Genomic DNA, 26,042 nt, shown 5'->3' on the forward strand with positions numbered 1-26,042 from the left:
GCATTTACATGAGACTAATCTCTTTTTAGTCAGTATATTCCTTCATCATTAGATTAGCTTAAAATATGACTTGTTTGTAGTTCATGCATATTCTTAAATGAATTTCACTTACTAAAGTCAAATAAAACTGATAGAGACAGAATGCAAAAGGAGTTTTTATTCAGAAAAATCTGGGTTTAAATGCAACTTCTGACATTTACTAGAATATTAAACAAATCATTTCCAATAAATTCACTCCTTTTTTTTCTTTAGAAAAAAATAATTTTATGGATTGTTTCAACTAAAGCTTATCTAAATAAATCAAATTACTAAAAGAAGAATGTCAGTTGATGATTCAAACACTTCTTTGAGGAAAGCATTAGCATATTTTGATAAAATTTTGAATTTCAAACCCTTTTTTTTTCCAGAAGTAAGGTCTAAAGGAGAACAAATTATATACTGGTTTTTCTAAAAACAATTCCACTCGTAGGATCTCTTCACTTGGAGTTCATAAACACACACACATACACACACACACACATACACACACACACACTCTCTCTTTCTAATATATACTTATAACTATAATTGGTTTCCTTTGTGATCACATTTACTTTACCAATTTAAAAACATTGTTCTTTTTTAGTTTATTTTATTTTTCTCCAGCTATATGGAAAACAATTTAAACAGTTATTTTTAAAACTTTTGAATTTCAAATATTCTTCCTTCTTCCTTCCTTCCTCCCCTCATAGAATATATAAACAATTTGATATAGTAAGACATATATATATATAGTCAATCAAAACTTTCCAAAATAGTCTTGTGGTGAAAGAAAACATAAACTACCCCCCCCCCTCAAAAAAAAAAAAAAAGATAAACAAAGTACAAATGTATGCTTCCATATATATTCAGACACTGTTAGTTCTTTCTCTGACGATGGATAGTATTTTCCATCATAAGACCTTCAGAGTTGTCTTGGATCATTGTATCACTGATCATAGTTATATCATTCACAACATATGTGACAATATTGCTGTTACTTTGTACACAGTGCATTTCACTTTGCATCAATTCATGAAAGTCTTTCCAGGTTTTTTTTTTAATTACTCTGTTTGTCCTTTTTTATAGCATAATAGTATTTCATCATAATCACATACCATGATTTATTTAGCCATTCCCTAATTGATGGGCATCTCCTTAATTCCTAATTCTTTGCTGTCAGAAAGGAGCTGCTATATATATGTTTGTATGTATAGATCCCTTTTCTTTCTGTTTTTTAATCTTTTTTAGATTACCAATCTAGTATTTGGTATTGCTAGGTCAAAAAAGAATGCCTGGTTCTATATTTCTTTGCACAAAGTTTGTAACAGAATGGTTGGATCAGTTCACAACTCCACCTACAGGGCATTAATGGCTCACTTTTCCCACATCCCCTCCACCATTTGTCATTTTCATTTTCTCCTCTTAGTCAATCTGATAATTATGCAGTAGTACTTCAGAACTGTTTTAATTTGCATTTCACCAATCAATATTGAATTGGAGAAATTTTCATATGCCTATACATACATGGATTTGATTACTTCATCTGAAACTGTTCATATCTTTTGATCATTCCTTAATTAGGGAATGGCTCTTATTTTTATATAAGTTCTCTATATGTTTGAGAAGTGAGACCTTTCTAAAAGAAACTTGCTTCAAATTTTTGTCATAAATACTACTGTACTGATGCTAAACAAAACAAATAGAACCAGGAATAAATTGTACACAATCACAGCAAGAATTTGTGATGATCAACTATGAAAGATTGGTTCTTCTCAGTGATTCAATGAGCCAAAGGAATCCCAATAGACTTTTTATAGAAAATTCCATTTACATCCAGAAAAAGAATTATGGAAATTGAATATAAATCAACTCATGCCATGTTCACTTCTATTTCCTGGGTTTTTTTTCCTCTCCCATGGTTTTTCCTTTTTATTCTGATTGTTTCTCTTCCAACATGATTCAAGCAATGTATATTAAAAATAGATTTTAAAAAACAACAGCAGACAATTAAAAAAGCATTTACTTCACTAATTGTGTTTCCCCTTGTTTATTCTATTCTCTCTCTTCTTTCAATTTGTCCCTCCTCAAAAGTGTTAAAATCTGAGAAGAGTATATACAGTTTTCATCAGAACCTGGCCAAAGGAGCCCATAACCCCAAATAAGAATCTCTTCACTATTAAGAGGATAAAGGATTTTAACTAATTTTAAAAAGGTTAACTTTTAATTAGCTTCATTTATACAATTACAATAGACTTGGGATGGAAAATGCCATCCACATCCAGAGAGACAACTATGGAGACTGAATAAAGATTGAAGTATGCTATTTTCATCTTTTTGTTTGTCTGCTTTTTCATTCTCCTGGTTTTTCCCTATTGCTTTGATTTTTTTTTTACCACATGACAATTATGAAAATATGTTTAAACTGATTATACAGATATAATCTATATTAGATTTCTTGTTGTCTGGGAGAGAAGAGGAGGCAAGAGAGGGAGTAAAAAACAAATAATGAATATTGAAAACTATTTTTACATGTCATTGGAAAAATAAAATACTATCTAAGAAAAGATTCGATCTAACTCATTAGCATATAATAATAAAATGGAAGGACAAATCTGAAAAGTAAACAATAAATTAGCCTATATATGTAGGGCATTAAATTATTAAGATAAATTAATAGTAATATATTTGAATTAGATTATAATTTTACATTTGTTTTGTTTTGTAGAATACCCATGGAAGACTGTAAAGACAAAATTTCAACAAGGTAAATTAACTTTTGTGGCTTACTAAAATGGTTTATGTGAAAATTGCCAGTCTGAATTTCTGGGGAGGAGGAGGGGTTAAGCTAATTTTTATTCCAAGTGGCATTTGACATTGAAATAATGACAAATGCTCTAAATTTAAATAAGTGTAAGGCATTTAAATAAAATAAAATAAAAGCTAAGAAGAGACTAGACTTTAAATCCTGCCTCAAATACCTATCTGTTTTATTTGTACTTTCTTAGTCATATACAATTTTCTATGACCCAATGTGGCGTTTTCTTGACAAAGATTCTGGAGTGATTTGCCATTTATTTCTACAGATCATTTTACAAATGAAGAATGGACACAAAGAGTGTTAAATAACTTGCTCAGGGTCACACATTCAATAAGTATATAAGGTGAAATTTGAACTCACAAAGATGAGTCTTTCTGGTTTCCAGCTCAAAGCTCTATCCAGTGTGTCACCTAAATGCTTCAATTGTATGGTCATGAACAAAACAATATCTCTGAGCTTAAATTTCCTCATATGCAAAATTAGGATACCAACATGCCTTAAGTAGTTTCTTTCATAGAGCCAGCAGGAAGATCAAGTAAGATCATTTATGTAAAATATTTGTAAATCTTTGAGTAATATATGAATGTTATCTAATGTCTGTCTATGCATGATAAATACCAGTGTCTTACTATTATCTTCAGGATTAAATATAAAACATAACCTTCCAATGTGATTCCTAAAACTTTTTATAATTTTCCTCCTTTCTATCTTTATTATTTTCTTCCATCTTACTCACCTCTAAATATCCTGCAATCCATTGATACTGAAACTGCTATTCCACGAACATGAAACTTTATTTCCCAATTCTAGTTATTTTCAGTGACTATTTTTCCTCCCTGGAATTTTCTCACTTCTTTTCTCTGATTCCTGGCTTCCTTAGTTTCCTTTTTTCAAAAGCTTTAACAAACAAGAGCTTTTATATTTCACCTTGGTGGTAATAGGGTGCTGCTTCAGTTGATTAAATTATAGATCATGATCAGACTTGCACTTTAAGAAGATCATTTTGACAGTTGAGAAAGTCTGAACTAAAATAGAGGACACTTGAGGCAGAAAGGCCAACCAATAGTCTAGTACAGAAAGAGGTTATAGAAAGAGGGATTCTTATGCAGACACTGGATACAGGACTGCGTGCTACATATCATTTAATTCAAAACCCCATTTCAGATTGCAGTTTCAGGACAGAGAGAAATGCTTTCAGTCACAAGGGAGCAAGGGCCCTAGTCATAGTTTCAGATGGAAAGAGTGGAGAGAATGGAGTTCCTAGTTCCTGGTAGCAATTTCAGGGCAGAGAAAAGTTTGCTGGTCCTTTTTGGGTAAGTATTAGAATGCAGATAAGGAAATCTTCACTAGATCATACAACCTTAATTTAAAGTGATGAATAGAACTTTAGAAAATTGAGATATGATGAGACTGTAGAAATAATGAATGGAAATAGAAAGGAATAAACCAATTTCTCTGTTGTTCATGGTACCTTCAAAAATAATTATCATGTATTAAGGCATGACAATCTCACAAACAAATGCAGAAAAGCAGAGATGTCAAATGTACTCTTTTCTGATCATAATGCAATAAAAATATTCAATAAGAAAGAATAGAATAAGAGAATCAAATTCATTGAAAATTAATGTAATCTTAAAGAATGAGTGGCTCAAGGAACAAATCATAGAAGCAATCGAAAATTTCACTAAAGAGAATAATGAGAGTCAATAAAGCAAAATTTGTCAGATGCAATCAAAGCAATATGTAAGGGAAATTTTATATCTAAACATGTATATCAGTAAAAGAAAGAATGATAATATTAATTAATTGGGTATGGTACAACAAGAACAAAAAAACTAAAAAAAAAAAGTCAAATTTTAATCTCCTAATTAAAAAGCAACAAAGAGATCTCCAGAATCAAAGGAGAAATTAATAAACTCAAAAGCACAAAAAACCCATTGGACTAATGATCTATGATGTAGTTTTATAAGAAAACAATAAAGATATTTTGGTTGATTTGAATTAAAAAAAAAAGAAAACCAAATTATCAATATAAAAATATAAAGAATGAATACACCACCAATGAAGATAAAATAATTATTTAAATTATTAAAAGTAATTATTAGGAGACAATTTCTTCAATTATATGCCAACAAAACTAATAATGAACATTTACCATAATATAATTTGCTCCTAATAACAGAATAGAAAATAGAATACTTAAATAACCCTAATTTAAAATTGTCCAGGAATAGATGGACTTAAAAGTGAATTCTATTAAATATATAAAGAAAAAATAATTCCAAGAATATGTAAGCTATTTGGAAAAAAAGTAAAAGGAATGCCAAAAAATTTCTTACATGACCCAATTATGATTTTGATATGTAAAACAGGGACAGCAAAAAAAGAAAGAAAATGATATATATATATATTTCCCAGCGAATGTGAATGGGAAAGTTTTAAGTTAAATACTAGCAAGTAGACTATAGTAACATGCCACAAAAATCTTAAATTATGACCAGGTATGATTTATGCCAGCAGCAGAGCTGGTTCATCAGGAAAATTTTAAGCATAATTGTCCATATCAGTTATAAAAGCAACAAAAAAAATCATATGATCATATCCATAGGTATAGAAAAAGCTTTTCATATAATAAACCTATTCCTATTAAAATCACTAGTCACCACAGGAATAAATGTTGTTGTTGCTGTTTCCCTTAAAATGATTAATATCTTTTTAAACCAAGAATAAGCATTATGAATAATTGGGAGAAATTCAATCTTTCTCAATAAGTCAGGGGTAAAACAAGCATGTCCACTCTCCCCATTATCATTCAATATTGTAATGCAAATTCTCTCTGTAGTACTAGGAACAAAACAAAGGAACTGAGGAATAAGGATTTCCACTGAGGGGGGAAAAAAACTTATCATCTTTTGTACATGATATGATGGTGTATTTAGAGAACCCTGGAAAATCAACTAAAAAACTAATTTAAATTATTAACAACTTTAGCAAAGCTGCAGAATCTAAAATAAACCCACATAAATCATCATACTTTCTATTTATTGCCCCCAAAACCAATAGAAAGAAATAGAAAGACAAATTTCATTTAAAATAACTACAGACAAAATATTTACTTAGGTGTCTACTAGTGAAAACACATTCAGTAACTATACAAACATATTATGAAACACTTTTCACATAAATACATATCTAAACAATTCTACAGGTCTTAATTGCTTGTTGCTAAATGAAGACATTATAATAAAAATGGCAATTCTACTTAAATTAATTTATTTATTTGGTGACTAATTCATTAAACTACCAAACAATTATTTTATACAAATTTTAAAAAATCATTTGGAAGAACAAAAGTTCAAAGAATAACAAGAAAATCAATGAAAAAATGAGAAGTAAAATGAATAGCAAGCAGTACTGGATTTCCAACAATATTACAATGAAAAAGAGAAAGAAAAAAGAAAGGGAGGAAGGGAAGAAAGAAGTAAGAAAAGAAAGGAAGGGGAGAAAGGAAAAGAGAGAGAATATATACAGAAAGAATTGATATCATTATCAACTACGTATACCAATAGCAACTGAGACTAAAAATGTCTTCATTCATATAATTGTGTTAGTGTTCCACTCATTTTGTAAACAAAGCCAGACATTCATATTTCTTGACTATACTTTGATAGAATGGGTCTTACCTGGTTTGCATTACAAAATGAATACCAGTGTAATTCAACTAGTGCTCAGAACCTCAGAGAAACTCTACAGTCTACAATCCTATCATTTTACTTGGGTTCAGTCAAGTATCAAGACAGTAAGGGTTACATATGTGTAGGAAAATGTCACAGGAACTCTTTCCTGCTCTAACTCTTAATGCTTCCTTCCATAGTACTCTTGTTAAATATCAGACACATTGTGTTTTATAGGTAGCAAACTCCTCCCACTTTATCCTTTCCATTGTGAACTGCTATTGATGCTGTAACATAAATCAGCATTTTAAGTATCTTTCCAAACAATCAAAGTTGTTGAATCATGCACTCAGTAACATACTATATCTTAAGTATGCTTAGACTATTAATGGTCAAAGGACAGAATAAAACAGAGTTCAAGAATAGAGTGTGAAGGGCTTCAATTAGCCAGATATTATTTCATCTGGTCCTTTTTTCCCACCAAAATATCATCTTCTGTCAATAGTGGGAAGTTGAATGGTAAGTCAAAATATAGCTAAATAATTTATTTCATAAATCAACATTTTTTTCAGGCCAACACAAACTGATTTGAAACTAATCACGTTGGCAATCTAAATACATTCCCTTTAAAAGTTCATCAGTTTAAAGATAGAAAAAACTTGGAAGATCAACTAGTTAACTAGTCTTTATTTTACCCATGAGGCAACTTAGTAAGTTATTTTACTTTATAGCTATAGCAATTGAAGCACTGAGGTGCTAATGATCCAGGTTACATACTGTTACTTTGATAACAGCTAAAATTGAACATCGGATTAAATGACACCTTATCCAATGTTGTTCTACATGTTGCCTATAAATCTAAGGATTTTATTGCAAAAGAGGGGATCATTTCAAGTTCACTAGTCAGAATTCAGAACTAGATATGAAAAGTTATATTTTTTCATTTTTCATTTTTTTATTATTTTTCCTACAAACTTCTTGGAAATTGAAATTTTCTTGTTATTTTAAGTCCTAAACCAAAACTAGTGCTATCATTATAAACAAATCCAATGATTTTATTATTATCATCATTATTCTAGAAAAGCCTGAAATCTGTTTTTTGGAACAAGATTCTGGAATTTGTCGAGGATTACTTCCCAGGTATTTCTATAATAATCAATCCAAACAGTGTGAACCTTTCAAGTATGGAGGGTGCCTAGGCAATGCCAACAACTTCGAATCATTGGAAGAATGCAGGAATATCTGTGAGGATGGATGTAAGTTGATTTTATATTGTACCATACCTTATTTTTAAACATATTAAAGATATATAACAGAAATTAAAAGTTTTATAGTATACCTATTTCTGGTTTATCTATAGAAATAAATTTGAATCTATAGCTTATCTTGAACAAATCAAAGTATCTTCAGTGGATCCATCTTAGAAGAAAATACCAAATCTTTACTCTGACATTCAAAAATTTTCATATGACTGTCTCCCACTTATCTTTCCACACTAATTTATATTACTTCATTTCACACACTATTTTTTCAGTCAAATTAGTTTGATATTTATTCCTTACTTATTTCATTATAGTTTCTAATTCCAAATCTTTGATTAGATTGTTCTCCTTTTAAACTTCTTAGCTCCCTCCTAAGGACAATGTAGGTGCCACTTATTAAAAAACAAATTTTTTTTTAATACCCCCAAATGTCTCACTTCTTTAAAAAAAAAAAACAAAACAAAACAATTCTACATTTATTAGCAGGATGGATCTTAAAAGCAAGTTCTTTTAAAATTCAGTTCACTGGTCCATTAAAGTTTATTAGGCAACTAAAGGGAAGCATGAATGGTATTAGGTAGCTATTATACATTCTGATGTGCAGAAAATTAGAAATCATTTTGACAAATCATATTGGTAAAAATCCATCTCAACTAGATCCTAATGAGGGTGCCTGTCATTGCTTCTTCCATCTGATTATTGGTATTATTTTCCTTCACACTTTCTCCAATTCAGACAAACTGACCTTTTTGCTGTCCTTCACACATAACATCCTTACCTCCATATTTTTTGTTCAGTCTCTCACTAATTCCTCAAATGCACACTCTCCTGAAATCCTTAGAATCCTTAGCTTTCTTTGAGTGTCAGCATAAAAACTACTACATATATGAAGCCATTCCTTATTCTCAGACCATAATGCCAACACTTCCCCAAAATACTTTATATATATTTATTGTGCATTTACTTATATATCCCTATGATATCTTAACTTCTCACCTATCAAGATTGCAAGCTCCTTAAGAGGAGCATCAAAATAATTCTGTCTTTATATTTTAAGCACCTGGAAAAGGATCTGGAATATAATAGGTGCCTTGATAAATCCTTATTGATGGATTAATGTCTCACTTCTTGAAACCAATTTGCATAATTTTGTAAATATTTTATTTTTACTTCACATTGTATGTCTTGTATACTACATAAACTGGAAACTTTTTGAGATTATGTACTGTTGTTTGTATTTCCTCATCTACCAAATCTAGCACAATGTTCAATACAAAATAATTCTTATTTAATATTTGTTACACTGAATGTCTCTAGCAGGGGTCCTCAAAAATTTTAAATAGGGGACCAGTTCACTGTCCCTCAGATTGTTGGAGGGCTAGACTATAGTAAAAACAAAAACTTTGTTTTGTGGGCCTTTAAATAAAGAAACTTCATAGCCATGAGTGAGAGGAATAATCATTCTCAGCTGCTGCATCTGGCTGGCAGGCCATAGTTTTAGGACCCCTACTAGGTATTTGTAGTGTGTATTTTCAAGTTACTGGTAATTATTGAGTCAGATGAAACTGCATGTAACCCTATTAATAGGAAGTTTTATAATATAGGTTCACCAGTTTAGAGATAGAAAGAACTTGGAAGATCAACTACTTAACTAGTCTTTATTTTACCCATGAGGTAACTCAGTCTGTAAGTGACTTGCCCTGAGATCTAAATAAAGAAGTTTTCAAGTAAAAACAAACAAAAATAACAACAACAAACAAACCTGAGTTGTTTCTTCTCACTACTACTCTGATTTTTTTATTTTATACTTATATTAATAAGCTGAGATGATGACTAACTTTTTATTCTTGTGTGGAATTTTCCTAGTGGTTCCCACAAAAGTAGACCATGGTGAAAAAATAGCTGATCCAGCAAACAATATCTCCTCAACAGCCAAGCCAACTGAAGTTTGGAAACTTTTTGGTAAGATTATGCTGCTGAGTTGTTGTTTTTTACCAGTACCAGAAAATATAAAAATATAAATATTTATATATAAAATCATAGATTACTAAGGAAATTGCTTTTAATAACTACATGTAATTATTTGTTTCCTTCAAATAGTCTAGCATTTGATTCATTTCACTAAAGGACTTCACATTTGTTGAACTTGTTAATGTATTTTAAATTATGAACTGGGTCTTTTAAACTGATGTTTTTCTCCCTAAACCATTAAGTTCCTTTAAAAAAATATTCACAACAAAGTTTGGTGATTCTTATATCTCATTCCTCTTTAATCTTCTTTGATTGAAAACACAAAATGAATAATCTTCCTGCGTTCATCTTTTGTGATATTTTGTTTTTTTACCTTTTGTTTGGGACATCTCCAGTAACTGTATACAAAAAGGAGAGGAAGTGATGTCCCAACCTAGAAAGGAGTAGAAAACAGGAGAAGAAGAAAGAAGGAGAGGGCTTTTTTTTTTTTTTCATTCCTCTCCCCTGGATTCTGAACTATGCAGACTTACATTGGTTAAATGCCATTACTTAGTAATATACAAATAATTTATGGTTTTATCTATGAAAATAAAGGACGAATTTCACATTGGTCATTACCAATAAGTTATAGAACCAATAGGTCATATATTATAGATAATTAAGAACATTTCCACAAAATATTAAAGCATATTTTTAACTCTTTTTAAAGCCATTTTTGCTATTTTGCTTCTCAGGGAGCAATATTTTATCCAATGGGGATAAATTTGCTAATATTCTAATATGAAGTGAATTTAAATTTGTATGTTATTGGAGCAAAGGCAGGGAAGTAGAATTTTTAAGTTTTTCCTTGATATATAGTAGTATAAAATATTTTAAATAATAAGCTATTTAGAATATTATCTGAATATATTGGTAGCTAATTTTTTGAAAATTTTTTCACTGGCCTAAATTTTTGGATTCTACCTTTGGAAAAAAAATGCTCTAATCTATCAAAAGACAAGAAAACTAACTCAAAATACAGTTTTCTTTCTAGGTAGGTACATGAACAAAAAAAACATGTAAAAACCCTATTTATTTCTAGATGAAGGACTGATGCTTTTCCTTGTGGGATTTACAGGCTTCCTATTCTAATGGGCAATGTAAATGATGGCAAATTCTGTGCCATACTCTCTCTTTTTGGATAAGAAACACAGCATGCTCAGTGAGAAAGAAGAAAGAATATAAGCTGTACACTTCTAATCCCTCCTTCCCATACCCACCCTTGAATTTGCTTCCTTGTGTAGCTAAACAAACAAACAAAAATCCAGGTAGTATGTGAAACTATGTTTTGTTTTTTGTTTTTTTTGGTGGAGAGACAAAAGAGGGTGTAAGTATATATGAAGTTTGGGTTCCTTTTTTTTAGTACAGCATCTAAGAGGGAAACATTCTGAAATTGAGTTCCCAAATAGGTTTGCTACAAAAAAATGAAAAATGAATATCTTATAATAATGTCACAACAGGCTCTGCCTTTCATTATTCCATGATACACTGTTTTATGCATGTGTATAGTAACACCATGCCAATGCATGCAAACAAAATTGATTTTTAAACATTATTCAAAGGGATAAGAACTCCCACCATCCAGATCAATCCATAGAAAATTTACTATATGTATAAGCCTGTGAATTCTTACAAAATCAACCTTTGCTGATCTCACAATATCTATGAAGTAGCTAAGCTTTAGATAAAAATGAAAGGGTATTTATTATACTTAAATATTTTAATTAGCTATTGAGAATATGGCTATATAGAGTTCTCATTTAACTCTTTTTTTTACTCTAATTTAATTGAAATTGGAAATGGTATTTTAAAAGATATTTTATTATGCTCCACTTACTTGTCTGTCAAGAGTATTTCTATGATGGTCATCATATAGTCTGGATACCTTGAGGTACTATATTTCCATACTCCTACTCTCAAACTCTATTGGCATCTCACCTTTCCCTAATTTTTTTTCTTTCTTTTAAATGTCTTCATTCTTGCTTCTTCTAAATTCCTATTTTCACTGTATGAGTTCATACCTTCATAATTCTCATACTTGGATTGCTATAATAGCACACTGGCTGATCTTAACTTTAGTTTTTTTTCCCTTTCAAATTCATTCTGGACATTGTTACATGAAAAATTATAAACATTGCTTTCATCTGGCCATTCTTCTGCTCAAAGTTTTTCAATGTCTCCATATTTTCTAGTACCTTACAAAAGAAAGAGCCTTTTCCTGATTTTCAAGTTGCTACATAATCTGTCCCAAGAATTTATAACAAACTTTATTTCTGATTATTTTTCAACAACCTGCCATCCAGTCCCTTCATGAACTTGTGAACACCATGTTCATTACATTCATATTTATGCATTCTTTCATACTATTCCGATCAAATCCTGACCATCCTTTCAGCATATGATTCTATGCCTATTTCTTCCATGAAATCTTTCACTGTTGACACCCTTATTACTTTCTCATCTGATCTTTTATAAAATTAATAATTTGTCCTCAAATAATCATATAGTATATTATAATCATATAGTATCTTGTTTTTACTTGCTACTCTTTTCATGGTTATTAAGTTTATTTTCCCAGTGAGACAGAGCTCCTTGAAGGACTGTTTTTTTTTCTTTGTTTCTTTTGTTTTTTCTTTATTTTATTTTGTATTATTTCTTTATTTTTTTTTTACTATATCCTCTTCATTCACAGAATAAACATTCAGCAAATCTTGATCAATTTTGTAATCCACAGTTAAAATAAAGACATCAAATGATGGTTGGAAGAACGCTGATCACTTTTACCAAGTCTTTCTGATGGCCTTCTGCAGTTGCATACCATTATTCTTCTTAGGAATCATATAAAATCATAGAGTTTGAAGGGACCTAAGTGGATAAAAATCCTTCTACTCTATCCAATACAAGACCTTCTCTGGAATGTCTTCATCCTGCCTCTTCTTGACCATCTTCATTGAAAGGGAAGTAACTACCTCATAAGGAATGCAATTAAATTGCAGATATTTCTACTCCTTATAATAATTGGATGGTAGTTTATGGACACACAAAAATCTGTGCTTCCAGTATTTTATCTGTCCTTAATAGAGTAAAGTTAATGTATTTCTAGTATTGTTTCATTAATAAATTTTGGATATTTGCCAAAATATGAATATTTCTTTTGTGTCCTGTATTCACCAAGTAATTAACCAACAATACCCTGAACTAACAATGATTCTATGAAACTAAATAGAGCTGGAATTGGATATTTATAAAAGTTACTTGAATTATTGCATAGTCTCTATGGTATTAGACATATTTGGAATTAGAGTACCCACAATTAAGCTTTGACTTTGATACTTATTTGTCATATAACTAAGAACATGTTGCTTAATATATTTAAACTTTATCCATTTTATAACAAGAATATTAAAATCTGTGTTATCTGCTATAAAGAGTTATTGTAAGCAAAGTACTTTAAAGTATTAATTACAAAAAAAACTATTATATTACAAAGCACTTTCAGGTTTACAAAATATAATAAAATTATTTGATCTTCAAGACAATAATATGAGAGACCACTCATAATAAGACTTATTTTGTAGTTGAAGAACTAACTAAGCTGAGAAGGTTTAAGTAACTTGCCCAGGAACTAAGAGTCTGATGTTTGAATTAAGGCCTTTCTGACTACAAGTCCAGTGCTTTCCTTATACATCAAACTGCCTTTTTGTATAAACACTGAATATTTGTATAAACACTGAGTATTTTGCATTTGTTTTTTGTTATTACTATTAAGGAATTAAAATAATATTTCATATAAATAATTTAATTCAGAAATCAGTAAGCCTACCCTTTGATAAAAATGTATGTTCTTTCTATATTTATATTCCCTAGGTTTTCATACAAAATCAATGTTGTAGCCTTCACTCACTTCTCAATCCTTTGCAATCTTGGTTTATTCCTTTTCACTTAAAAGAAATTGTTCTCTTAAGACTTAACAATGATGTCTTATTTGTCAGAGGTCTTTTCTTAACATTCATTTCTTAATCTATCCACTGTATCTGACTTGTGATTTCCTTTTTTTCTCTCTGAATACTCTTTGTTGTTTTGTGTTTTTAGGACACTACAATTTCTTGGTTCTCCTTACACCTCTCTTGTCACTTCTCAGTCTGCTTTGTTGGCTTATTCTCTGTGATTATTAAAAAAAAAAATTCCAAGACTCATACTTTCTGAGTAATTTAATCATTTTATTGATAAGGCCAGCATGTTATTGATAAAAAAAAAAGGTCTCTTGGTCATCTCTCTTAAACCAAGGATTTCTAATAGTAGTGAGTTCACATTGGCAGTAATCAACTCTGATTGTTTAAAACAATGGAAGGTGTGCTATCTTAAAATGAGGGTCTTCGGGTTGGTAACCCCCTGTCACCCAAATTTTGGTCACAGAGACAAAATATTTTTAGTCTTCTAAGCTGGTCTTCTTATTCCAAGTTTTTAACTACTGAATCAAAATTTCTATGCATTACTCTATTTTTTTTTAAAGTAGAGATCTAAATATCTCCTACTCAATCAAAATATTGCCTCTAGAATAAAACAAGCTCCTTTATCTAGCTTTTAAAGCCCTTCACAATTATTATTCAACCTTTCTTTCAAGGCTCTATCACTATCATTTCATCTTCCACACTGCAAACTAGTAAAACTGTCTTTTTGTCATAAAGAATAACATACTTTCCTATATATACCTTTCTCCAAGTCTTTTTTTTAGTGGTTATTCTACTTTCTTAGAGATCATTCTGTTCTTATTCTCTCATAGTATTATATGTCTTTTTAAATTTAATTTTTACTTAATATTTTCCCCAGGGTACATTCAATATTTTTTGTTTTTAAGATTTTTGAGTTCTACATTCTCTCTCTTATCCCTACTCACAATTAAGAAACCACATGTGAAGTTGCATAAAGAATTTCTATAAGTCGAGTCTAAAGGAAAATATAGATCTCTAACCCTAATGAAAATAAAACCCTCAAGAAAAGTTAAGAATGAGAGTTGAAACACAATCAGTTCTTTCTCTGGATCTGGATAGGATTTTTCATTATAAGTCACTACTTCAGAGTAGTTGTGGATAATTGTATTACTGAGAATAACAAAGTAGTTTATAGCTGGTCATCCCAGAACATTGCTATTACTTTGTATGCAGTATATTTCACTTTGTTCATGGAGTACTTTCCAGGATTTTATTTTTGTTTTTTCTTTAGAGCCTCCCACTCATCATTTCACAGAAAATAATAATATTACATCAGAGAAACTTGTTTCAATTTTTTTTACAATTACTATTGATAATTGTATTTCCCCTCATTTAGTCTTTCTCTCCTTTTACCTTGTCCCTTCTCAAAAGTGCTTTGGCTACTGACCACTCCCACCCCCAATATGCCCTTTCTTTTATCACCCTCCTTTCCCATATCCCATTCTTCTCACTTTCTCTTTTTTTTCCCGACAAGATAAGAAATATTTCTATATTTCTTATGAGTATACATGTTATTTCCCATTTGAGCCAATTCTGATGAGATTAAGGTTCACTCACTCACCCTTTCCTCCCCCTCTTCTCTTCCATGTAAAAGCTTTTTCTTGCTTCTTTTTTTTGGCAGATAATTTGCACCATTGCACTTGTCCCTTTCCCTTTCTCTCAGGCCATTCCTCTCTTACTTTCTAATTTCATCATTAAAAAAAAAAAAGATATTATCCCTTCTTAATCAACTCATACCCTCCCCCTCCCTCTCTCTCTCTCTCTCTCTCTCTCTCTCTCTCTCTCTATATATATATATATATATATATATATATATATATATATATATATACTCCTAATTACCATAATAATGAGAACTTTCTAATGAGTTACACATATCACTCTTCCATGTAGGAATACAAATAGATAAACCTTATTAAGTCTCTTTTGATATCACTTTCCTGATCACCTCCTTATACTTCTCCAGAATCCTTTATTTGAAAATCAAATTTTTCATTCAGTTCTTGTATTTTCATCACAAATGTTTGGAAATCCTTTATTTCATTGAATGATTACCTTTTCCTCTCAAAGATCATATTCAGTTTTGCTGAATAGGTGGACCTTGGTTGCATTCCTAGCTCAATTGCTTTTCAGAATATTAGAAGCTGCTAGATCTTGTGTTATCCTGACTGTAGCTCCACTATACTTGAATTGTTTCCTTCTGGATGCTTGCAATATTTTTCTTGACTTAAGGGTTCTGGAATTTGACTATAATATTCCTGGAAGTTTTGATTTTGACATCTCTTTTAGAAGGCAATCAGTGGATTCTTTCAATTTATAATTTACTTTCTGGTTCTAGAATATCAGGGCAGCTTTCATTGATAATTTCTTGAAAGATCATGTACAAGCTCTTTTTTTTTTATCATGACTTTCAGGTAGACTAATAATTTTTAAATTTTCTTTCCTGGATTTATCTTTAGGACTGGTTGTTTTTCCAATGGCATATTTCACTTTTCCCCCAATTTTTGGTTTAGCTTTATTTTACCTTAATTTCTCATAAAGTCATTAGCTTCCATTTGCTCAATTCTATTTTTTAAGAAATTGTTTTTCTCATTGAGCTTTTGTACTTCATCAATTGCCCATTTTTTTGCCCATTTTGCTTTTTTAGGCCATTTTCCTCCTCATTAGCTTTTTATGTCCTTTTGCACCTCTCTCAGTTCTTTAACTAATTTTTCCTCCATCTCTCTAACTTGGTTTTTAAAGTCCCTTTTGAGCTCTTCTATGGTCTGAGCCCAATTTTTATTTTTCTTGGAGTCTTTGAGTATAGAAACTATGATTTTGTTATAATCTTCTGAGTGTGTTTTGACCTTCCTTGTCACCATAATAACTTTCAGTGGTTAGAAACTGTTTTGTTTTATCTTCTGCTCATATTCCTAGCCTATTACTCTACTTTTAACTTTTTGTTAAAGTAGAGCTCTGTTTCCAGGGTGGAAGATGCACTGTCCTAAGCTTTTGTGCAGCTATTTTTATTAATCTTTCTAGGAATCTGACCATAAGCACTCTTTTATGCCCCAGAGCTGTTAGGTGGGTCCCTGCCTCACTGTACCTATAAAATCTAATGTTCTGGCCAGGTTTGGGCTCTGCTTACTACCAAACAGTGCTGTACTGGGACTGTTCACCATACTCCCACTCTGTTGCTACAGACCCTCTCCACTGACCTTTCAGGTCCTCCATGATCTCAAGAGGTCCAGAAGCCTTCTCCACTGCTGCTGATTCAGAGGTCACCCCTCACTGCTGCTGGGGTCTAGGCTGGAGCTGGGGCCGGTTCTGGGCCTCTATTAGGATTGCACACTAGGTTCCCACTCTCGTTCCACGAATTTTTTTTTTTTTTTCCTGCTGGCCTCCCAACTTCTGTTTAGTGTCTGAGCTGAGATGTCTGGAAGCTAGCAGTACTGCCACTGATTCAAAGATCAGCAGGACTTGGCTGAGGATTGAACTGGGGCTACACAATGGACCTTTTCTTCTGAGCTTCTAAGTTGCTTTCAGCTAGAAAATGTTCTCATTGGTTTTTTGGGTGTTCTGATGTTCTAACGTTTGTTTTATTATTTAAAGGAATTTGAAGCAGTTTGGGGGAGAACTTGGACAAATTCCTGCCTTTACTCTGCCATCTTGGCTCTGCCTCTATTATGTATCTTCATTTAAGATATATCACCAGCAGTCTTCTCCTGGTTCCTCCTCCTAACTGCTTGTGACTTTCCTCCCAAATTATCATGTTTAACAACTTTGTATTTGCATGTGTATAAATACACACACAAATAAATTCTATTGATGAAGACATATACATATATGTATATCTATATACATGTGTACATATGAATCTATAATCAGCAAAACCTATTACATTTTCTAGTATTATATAATTAACTTTGAGAGAAATACTGCTATCTGAGGTCTACTCATTATTCGCGAGTATATTTGGAAGGAATCCGTCTCTGTATGTTTCTATAACTAAATCAACTAATGTACTTAGCAAGGAAAAATAATTTCAAAAGTCATGAATTTCCCTTCTGTTTATGGTTTTATTAACCACAACAATTGTAAAATTTTCAATTGTAATCAATGAATTTGCTGAACTATTTTTCTTTGTGTGGACTGCCTAATAGAAAATGAAAGCCCAATTTCATTTCTTAAAGAGCCTAATTGAGAAGCAAAATGAGGAAATGGATGGAAATCTGGACAAGAGAAATTAACACAATCTGACTTTGACACTACTGGCTAACTGATTCTTAACAATTCACACAGTCTCTTGCAGTCTGACCTTCTTATATATGTTCCAGAGAAGTTGTCAATTTGTGATGATAGGGTAAATCACACATTGGTAATTCTGTACACCGATGAAATCACAGGCCTAAATTAAAAAAAAAAAAAAAACAAACAAACAAAAACACCAAACTCAAGACATAATCAAATTTTAGAAGTTTAATTAAATAATTAAGCTAACAGAGTAGAGAGATTATTTGTTAATTGTTTTTACAATTGCAAATGTTAACTACTATTTTGATCATCATAACCCTTAGAGTCATCCTTTATAAAGCCTTCTAAGATGCACTGCAAAAGCAAAGTTCATTTTTTTTCAACTAATGAGATTCATTTCAAATAACAAGATCAAAAAGAGATTCTTCACCAAAAATAACATTACTGTGTATTTCATTGCCATCCTCTGATGTAGGTAAAAAAAAAATTGGAATCTTACCTGTGCCTCTAGATGTAGGGTTAGACTCTTGTCATCAATTCTTATTGAGAAACACTCTCCAAGACTCAAAAAAGCTACCTACTGAGCATGAAACACAGGAATCATTTCCAGAGGAAAGAAAGTCATCAGCTCTCCAAAAAGAAGCTGTCCTCTGAATTGATTTTTTTTTATCACTTGAAAGGAGTCCAGAAAAAAAATGTTAATTTTCACCTTTGGGTATGAAACATTTTGTAGATATCAGTGTTCTATTCTTTTAAGGACAGCTGAGAAAAGCTATTTTTCTATTATGCAGAGAAAAAAAAATTATTATGATTTTGAAAAATGTTGCCTTACAGTTTTTCCCAATAAAATGCTTTCCCTTTCTTAGGACCATTACAATTTGAAGACACCTTCTAAATAATTAGATTTGTTAGGAATTCTTTTTCAGCATTCTTTCCACTTGTAAGAATCTTGACAATTTTATCTATAAATCTGTTTCATAAAGGCAAACTTACTCAGATATCCAGATTCTCTATTCCCTCGCTGGGTTTAAATAATCTCTCTCCCATGGAAAAGAATTCCTACAGACGTAATTTGTTATAGTTTTGTAAAGATTAAAGGTTTGACCAATTATGTGAGTTTCTTTTTTTTAAATAGCTTTTTATTTACAAGTTATATGTATGGGTAATTTTATAGCATTGACAATTGCCAAACCTTTTGTTCAAATTTTTCCCCTCCTTCCTCCCACCTCTTCCCCTAGATGGCAAGATGACCAATACATCTTAAATATGTTAAAGTATAAGGTAAATACAAAATAACTACACATGTCCAAACCGTTATTTTGCTGTACAAAAAGAATTGGACTCTGAAATAGTGTACAATTATCCTGTGAAGGAAATCAAAAATGCAGGCAGACAAAAATATAGGGATTGAGAATTCTATGTAATGGTTCTTAATCATCTCCCAGAGTTCTTTCACTGGGTATAGCTGGTTCAGTTCATTACTGCTCCATTGGAACTGATTTGTTTCATCTCATTGCTGAGGATGGCAAGGTCCATCAGAATTGATCATCATATAGTATTGTTGAAGTATATAATGATCTCCTGGCCCTGCTCATTTCACTCAGCATCAGTTCATGTAAGTCTCTCCAGGCCTTTCTGAAATCATCCTGTTGGTCATTTCTTACCGAACAATAATATTTCATAATATTCATATACCACAATTTATTCAGCCATTCTCCAATTGACAGGCATCTACTCAGTTTCCAGTTTCTGACCACTACAAAGAGGGCTGCCACAAACATTCTTGCACATACAGGTCCCTTTCCCTTCTTTAAGATCTCTTTGGGATATAAGCCCAGTAGTAACACTGCTGGATCAAAGGGAATGCACAGTTTGATAAGTTTTTGAGCATAATTCCAAATTGCTCTCCAGAATGGTTGGATGTATTCACAATTCCACCAATAATGTATTAGTGTCCCTGTTTTCCCACATCCCCTCCAACATTCCGCATTATCTTTCCCTGTCATTCTAGCCAATCTGACAGGTGTGTAGTGGTATCTCAAAGTTGTCTTAATTTGCATTTCTCTGATTAAAATTATGTAGAGTTTCATCTCCCTTCTTAATGCTTCAAGAAGTGTGGAAATTAATACCTCAGAATATTTCCCCATTATCTGCTAACTGAAAAACAAAATTGTGGCTTTCTGATTTAATGTGTGCTTTGCAAACCATCTAAATATTAGATATCACTATTATTATTTTATCAAATTATAACTGGGATGATAGTTTCCAGAATATTAAAAGAGCAAGAAAAAACTGTTCTTCATTAAATTAACTTGAATTTCCCTTTCTACATTCCCTAATGTATTACATTTTTGTAGAAAGATGGAAAAAGCAAGAAGAATTCAGTCATGTGATGTGAAATTAATCTGTTTATCATATCATTTATTATAAAATATCTCAATCAAGCCAAATACATCACCATTTGTCAAATCAAAGTTGACTTGATTTAAATTGCATTTTGTGATTCTAAATTTAATTCAGTGCAATTAAAAATAACCTTTTATCTATAGTTAAAATTTAAATTATTAAATTAAATTAAAATTAAGGATAAACTTTTACTTAAATAGTGATAAAAGAATGATAGCATGATGTAGGAGATAGAGATAATCTTGGATTCTAGCTTAGGCTGTAAATCCTACTTCTAATATACACTAACTCTCAGACCTTGGCAAGTTCCTCTACCTTTTGGTGCCCCAGGAAGGTTCATAGAATTGTAAATTTCAGAGTGCTGTTTTATTTTGATACAAAGGTTTTCCATATTGACAATTCCCTCAACCAATGAAATCATAGACTAAAGTCCTTTTCTCTTCTTCTTTCTTTCTTTGCTCTTCTTCTTCATCTTCTTTGTCTTCTTCATCTTTGTTTTCTTCTTTGTCATTGTCTTCTTTATTTTCTTTGTCTTCTTCGTCATCTTCTTCATCTTGGTCGTCATATTCTTCATCTTCTTCATCTTTGTCTTCTTTGTCTCCATCTTCAATCTTCTTCATCTTTGATCTTCGTTTTCTTCTTCTTCTTCTTCTTCTTCTTCTTCTTCTTCTTCTTCTTCTTCTTCTTCTGCTGCTGCTCCTTCTGTTGTTGCTGCTGCTGTTTCTTCTGCTGCTGATGCTTCTTTCTTCTTCTCTTCCATCCCATTCTCCTTTTCTCCTCCTTTTCCTTCTCCTCTTCCTACATTCATTTCTTCTTCTTTTGCTTCTTCTTCTACGGCTGCTTCTGCTCCTTCTCCTGTTCTTTTCATCCTCCTCCTCCTGCTCCTTCACCATTAAAACTACAACTGTCACTACTACCACCATCACTATTACTACTATAACTATTATTTTTATTACTAATTCTATTGCTACTATTATCATAATATAGAATTTATATAAAGGACATAAAAAACTTTCTATATAATTGAGCTGAGCTTTGAATAATGAGTTCCAGTTGTTTATTTTCATTGGATCATAGAAGTTACATTTGGAAAAATAATTACATAATTAGAATTTTCAACCTTTGCTCTATTATGAGCTGTCAGAAACCAGGGACCATCTGGTATTTGTCTGTATCTTCCTTGATCTATATAATCCTTCTGGGATTATATTCTCTTTCTCCAAAACCTTAGAAACTTAATTGAATTTGTTGCATTTTATCAACAAAATCTTCTTCAGAGACAAGTTAATGAGTTTGATATTATACTAAAGATGATAAATCATTTGATTTTGCATACTTCCTTGGTCACAAAGCAAAACCAGGTTAGTGCTTTTTTATTGTATCTTTAGATTCCACTAAATATTAAAATAGAGACCAAATTCACACTTTTGTGTGACTTAAAGACTTTTCTGTTTTCTTTCTTTATAGATACTATAGTGTTGATGTTAAAGAGGTAAGTCCATGTGTTCCTCTAGAACCAAGCTAATGTTCCAACACTTAGCAAGAAAAAACAAACAAAAATCTCCCACTAAAATAACAACCTCCACAGCAACAGTGTTTCATGTATAAGGAGTTTATTATCAGGAAGTCATTTACAATCCTCTATAATGTTCAGAGTATCATTTCATCTTTGAATTATCTGAAGGACCTCTTAATGTGATTCTACTAATATGGTCATAATTCAAAAGTATGTGAGAGTTAGATGGTGATTGGTGGTGATACTAATTAGATAATTGCTTTCTCAACATAAAATATACCATATTATAGATTTGGACAAGAAGCTAAATTGCTTAGATGATAGTCTTGGAGTCAGGAAGACCTGAGATCTATTCCTGCTTTATTAGCTATGCCATTTACCTCTTTTGCCACAGTTCCCTTGTCTATAACAAGAGATTAATAATAGCACCTACTTCACAGAGTTCTTATGAGGATGAATGAGACAAATATAAAACACTTTGCAAATGTTGAAGTGTCTGTCCCACAACACTTCAGCCACATTCATAGTATGACTACATTAGTAAAGCCACCTAATAGTTCACATTAGATGGTAAAAGGAGAATTCTACTGATCTCTGCTAATTTCTAATGTAGTAAATTTCTAATGTAGTAAAAGTTCACTATGTATGTACCTACTATAACTTGCTCCTCTAACCAATATTGATAAGCTGGTTGAAATGAATATTGGTTGCCTCTGCCCCTAATTCCATTGATGTTCTTTCTTATCCTTGCTAAGAACCAAAAGAAATAGAAGGAAAGCAAGAATAAACTGGTAGTTCTATTTTCACACTAAATTCCTCAGCATTAGGACTGTGGAAATATGATGAAAAAACAATTTATTTTCAATATCTTTTTTTCACTGGTGTTTTAAATAAAATATCTGCCAGTAGTAGGCTAGAGATGCCAAGATTTAGCCTTATAAAAGTCACAGACTTAATATGACCTGTTGGATTATTTGTAAAAGAATTCAGACCGGTTCCAAGATCTGTCCTTCCAACTGAAGGAAGTTTGGTTCCAACTTTCCCTGATGGATGAAGTGCTGACACTTTTAAATATGAGTTCAAATCCTATCTTTGATATACTACCTATGTGACCTTGGGCTAGTAGGCATTAGGTTTGTCATATATAAAATGGTGGGTTCATCTCTATCCCCAAATGAGGAAATAATGTAGGACTTAGGTAAATGTTGGAATACACAGGAGAGCTGTTGGAATACATAGGAGCCACCTGACAGTGGCTGCTGGAGATCCAACCCAAGGAGAATGGATCTCTTCTTGTGAGAAGATGATACAAGGAGACTGAGAAGGAGTTGCGTTTCTCTGAGAGGCCATTGCGTTGTTTGACATTTCTCCTCTTCCTTCTACCTCCAATTTATCTCATTCCCAGTCTGCAACACTTATGTCAGTAAAGGCTGCCTTGTAACTACTTCAGATGTTATGATTCACAGTTATGGAGGCTCTCAGAGAATTGACCTTGTCTTTTAACAGGTTGAAGACTATTTAACATTAGAAGAGTTGGAGAATGATTTTTAAAAGCTCCATTAAGGGAGTACAAGGTCTGACTTGCCCTTAGCTCAGGGACACACCATATCTCTCTAGCTTTAATACCAAACCCAGCAAATTTCATAATGCTGATTATTATGTACACCACAATCGCTCATCACAGAGCTCATTAAGGTATGGAAAGATTGTTACCTGCATCAGTGGAAGGAATATGAACAATAAAATGACAGATTCTTGAAATATATATTGATTTTATAAATGAGAAGTGACAAGAACTTTGACGGTAGATGCACAAGTATGTTTATTTTAATTATAAATATATGCTTTCAGAAAACTCCCATAATTTTTCTTGCAACCCACTATCTTATTGTTTTACTATATGAAGAAGTGCAAAAAGAACTGCACTACCTCAAATTTTCTTAATTAAACTCAGGGGTACCTTTAAATCCCTTATTCTATACATTTCAAATATAGCCTGATATTCCTTACATATTTACATTAAATGAATTTTGTCTAATATGATAATATTTTGCTAATAATTCCCCCTCATCTTCCTGCCTGAAGAATAAATTCCCACCTTTTAAATTTAAAATTTCCCAGAAGAACATAGGAGCACGTAAAAATTAGCTTTGATTTTAGCACATTTAACATTTCATTTCAATATATTTTAAAGTAATAAAAGATTGAAATAGCTAAATGAGGTACAACATAATAATAGAGTGTTATACTTGGAATAAGAACACATGTTCATATACATATATCTGATATTTACAAGTTTTGTGACTGGTCAACTACACTAAGATCTCTGAACCTTGCTTTTCTCATCTGTGAAATACAGACAGATGGTAGTATATACTTCACCAGATTGTTTGAGGATCAAGTGAGATATACAAGGGGTCCCAAAGTCTTGATGCAGTAATAGCTTAAAACTATTCTAAATTTTTTGGAAACTTTTTATATGTACTGGCTTTTGCATCATCTCTAAGCTCTATCAAAATGATTACTATGATTATTATTATTATTAATTTTGTTATTATGTAAAACTCTATAGATTAGTATAAAGGGAAAGTTGGGAAACATTTGCAAGTCAATTTCAAAATTGTCTCATTATTTTTCTTTTCTCTTGCAGCCTAATTCCTTGGGGTTTTCTCTCCATCAGTCAACCTCTTCCTTTCTGAACCTCTGACTATTATTGGATCCTCAAGTTCCATGCCCCATCATTATTGACAACTTGATAAACCTTCTTCCATTTACATTTGCCATGCTGTAGCTCACCTAGGGGAAAACCTCTGAAGTTTCCCCATCTTCTTTCCTGTCTGTGTAGCTTATTTCCTTGATTCTTGATGGACATTTCCCTCTCTTCAGAGAAAGTACATATTTCCTCTCAGGGAAAGACTTTTTCAAGAGATTTAATTGGTCTCATCAAACTGAGACTCCTATTCCCCTCTTCATGGAGCAAAGGTATCTCCATTTTAGCCTTTGGCGCATTTTCTCTTCTGATTCTGAAGAAGGTTGATGGTTCCTTCACAAACCCAGGAGTTCTGATAACAGCAGCTTTGCCATTGCCTTCTCTTCTGCCAAACATCTAACCATTATCCAGATTGAAACTTCAGTTCCTTCTTGTTTCATGTAAAAACACTATCAACAAGGCCAATAATTTTTTCAGTATGATCCATTGTGAACTCTGAAAAGGCAAACCTAACAGCACATTACTCTTTACATATGTTTGCAATCTTCATGAACCATTCAGAAATTTCTTTAAAAGATTAAAATATTTGTGGCATACCATGAATACAGATTTTAGTCATTATCCTCTGTTTTCTTGTTTAGAACATTAGAAAATCATTTTAGTTTTGTACATTAACCAAAACATTTGTAAATGAAAAAGAGCAGGAATAATGATTTTTTCACTAACTTTTCACATTTTGTTGTATGACCTTTAATAAATAATTTTGTGTTAATATATATAATATATTATTACATGTAAATAATTAATTGTATGAATTATTAACAATAATTAATAATAATATAAAATAATAATTTTGTCCAGGAAGCATAATCATAGCACTATATTTTATCCTTCCATTCTCTTTTGCATATTTCCAAAATAGAAAGCCTTATTTTGAAGAATATTTTTAGGGAGTATGAAGTTTTTATATGAATGTACAATTAAGTGAAATGTGCAGCTCATCTCTCAATTGCAAATAATTCTTTTTAGGCTGTTCATAGAAATTCTAGAAGAAAGTCTATGAGCTACATGTGATCTTTAAATCAATGTATTATAATGGGAATGTTTAAGCATGATTAAATACCTTATATTTCTAACAATTTTAAAAAATATTCTTAGAATTCTACGGCCCTTCTTGGTGTCTGACTCCTGCAGATAGAGGACTTTGCAAGGCCAATGAAAAAAGATTTTATTTTAATTCTGCTATTGGAAAATGTCGTTCTTTTAACTACAGTGGATGTGGTGGGAATGAAAATAATTTCATTTCCAAAAAATCATGTCTCAAGACTTGTAAGAAAGGTATGAAAATCCTTTTCTAACATAAATGAAAATGTTTAAAGAATTGTATATATTTTATAAGT

At 31.6% G+C, this 26,042-nt stretch overlaps 1 protein-coding gene across 4 annotated transcripts in view; it reads left to right on the top strand.

Annotated features, from left to right (window-relative positions):
* TFPI (tissue factor pathway inhibitor) overlaps nucleotides 1-26,042 on the top strand; it is a 117,916-nt gene that overhangs the window by 88,847 nt on the left and 3,027 nt on the right. For 2 of the 4 annotated variants that reach the window (XM_031960343.1, XM_031960344.1), the window contains exons 4-7: nucleotides 2,747-2,785; nucleotides 7,593-7,769; nucleotides 9,642-9,737; nucleotides 25,801-25,980. In XM_031960343.1, the coding sequence (XP_031816203.1) occupies nucleotides 2,747-2,785; nucleotides 7,593-7,769; nucleotides 9,642-9,737; nucleotides 25,801-25,980 (492 nt within the window). Of the gene's footprint in view, nucleotides 1-2,746; nucleotides 2,786-7,592; nucleotides 7,770-9,641; nucleotides 9,738-12,519; nucleotides 14,623-21,883; nucleotides 21,909-24,582; nucleotides 25,412-25,800; nucleotides 25,981-26,042 lie in introns of those variants that run through there. The other 2 variants (XM_031960346.1, XM_031960345.1) reach the window with 2 other exon arrangements.

This window comes from Sarcophilus harrisii, chromosome 3, assembly GCF_902635505.1.
Source record: "Sarcophilus harrisii chromosome 3, mSarHar1.11, whole genome shotgun sequence".
NCBI classification, from domain to species: Eukaryota; Metazoa; Chordata; class Mammalia; order Dasyuromorphia; family Dasyuridae; genus Sarcophilus; species Sarcophilus harrisii.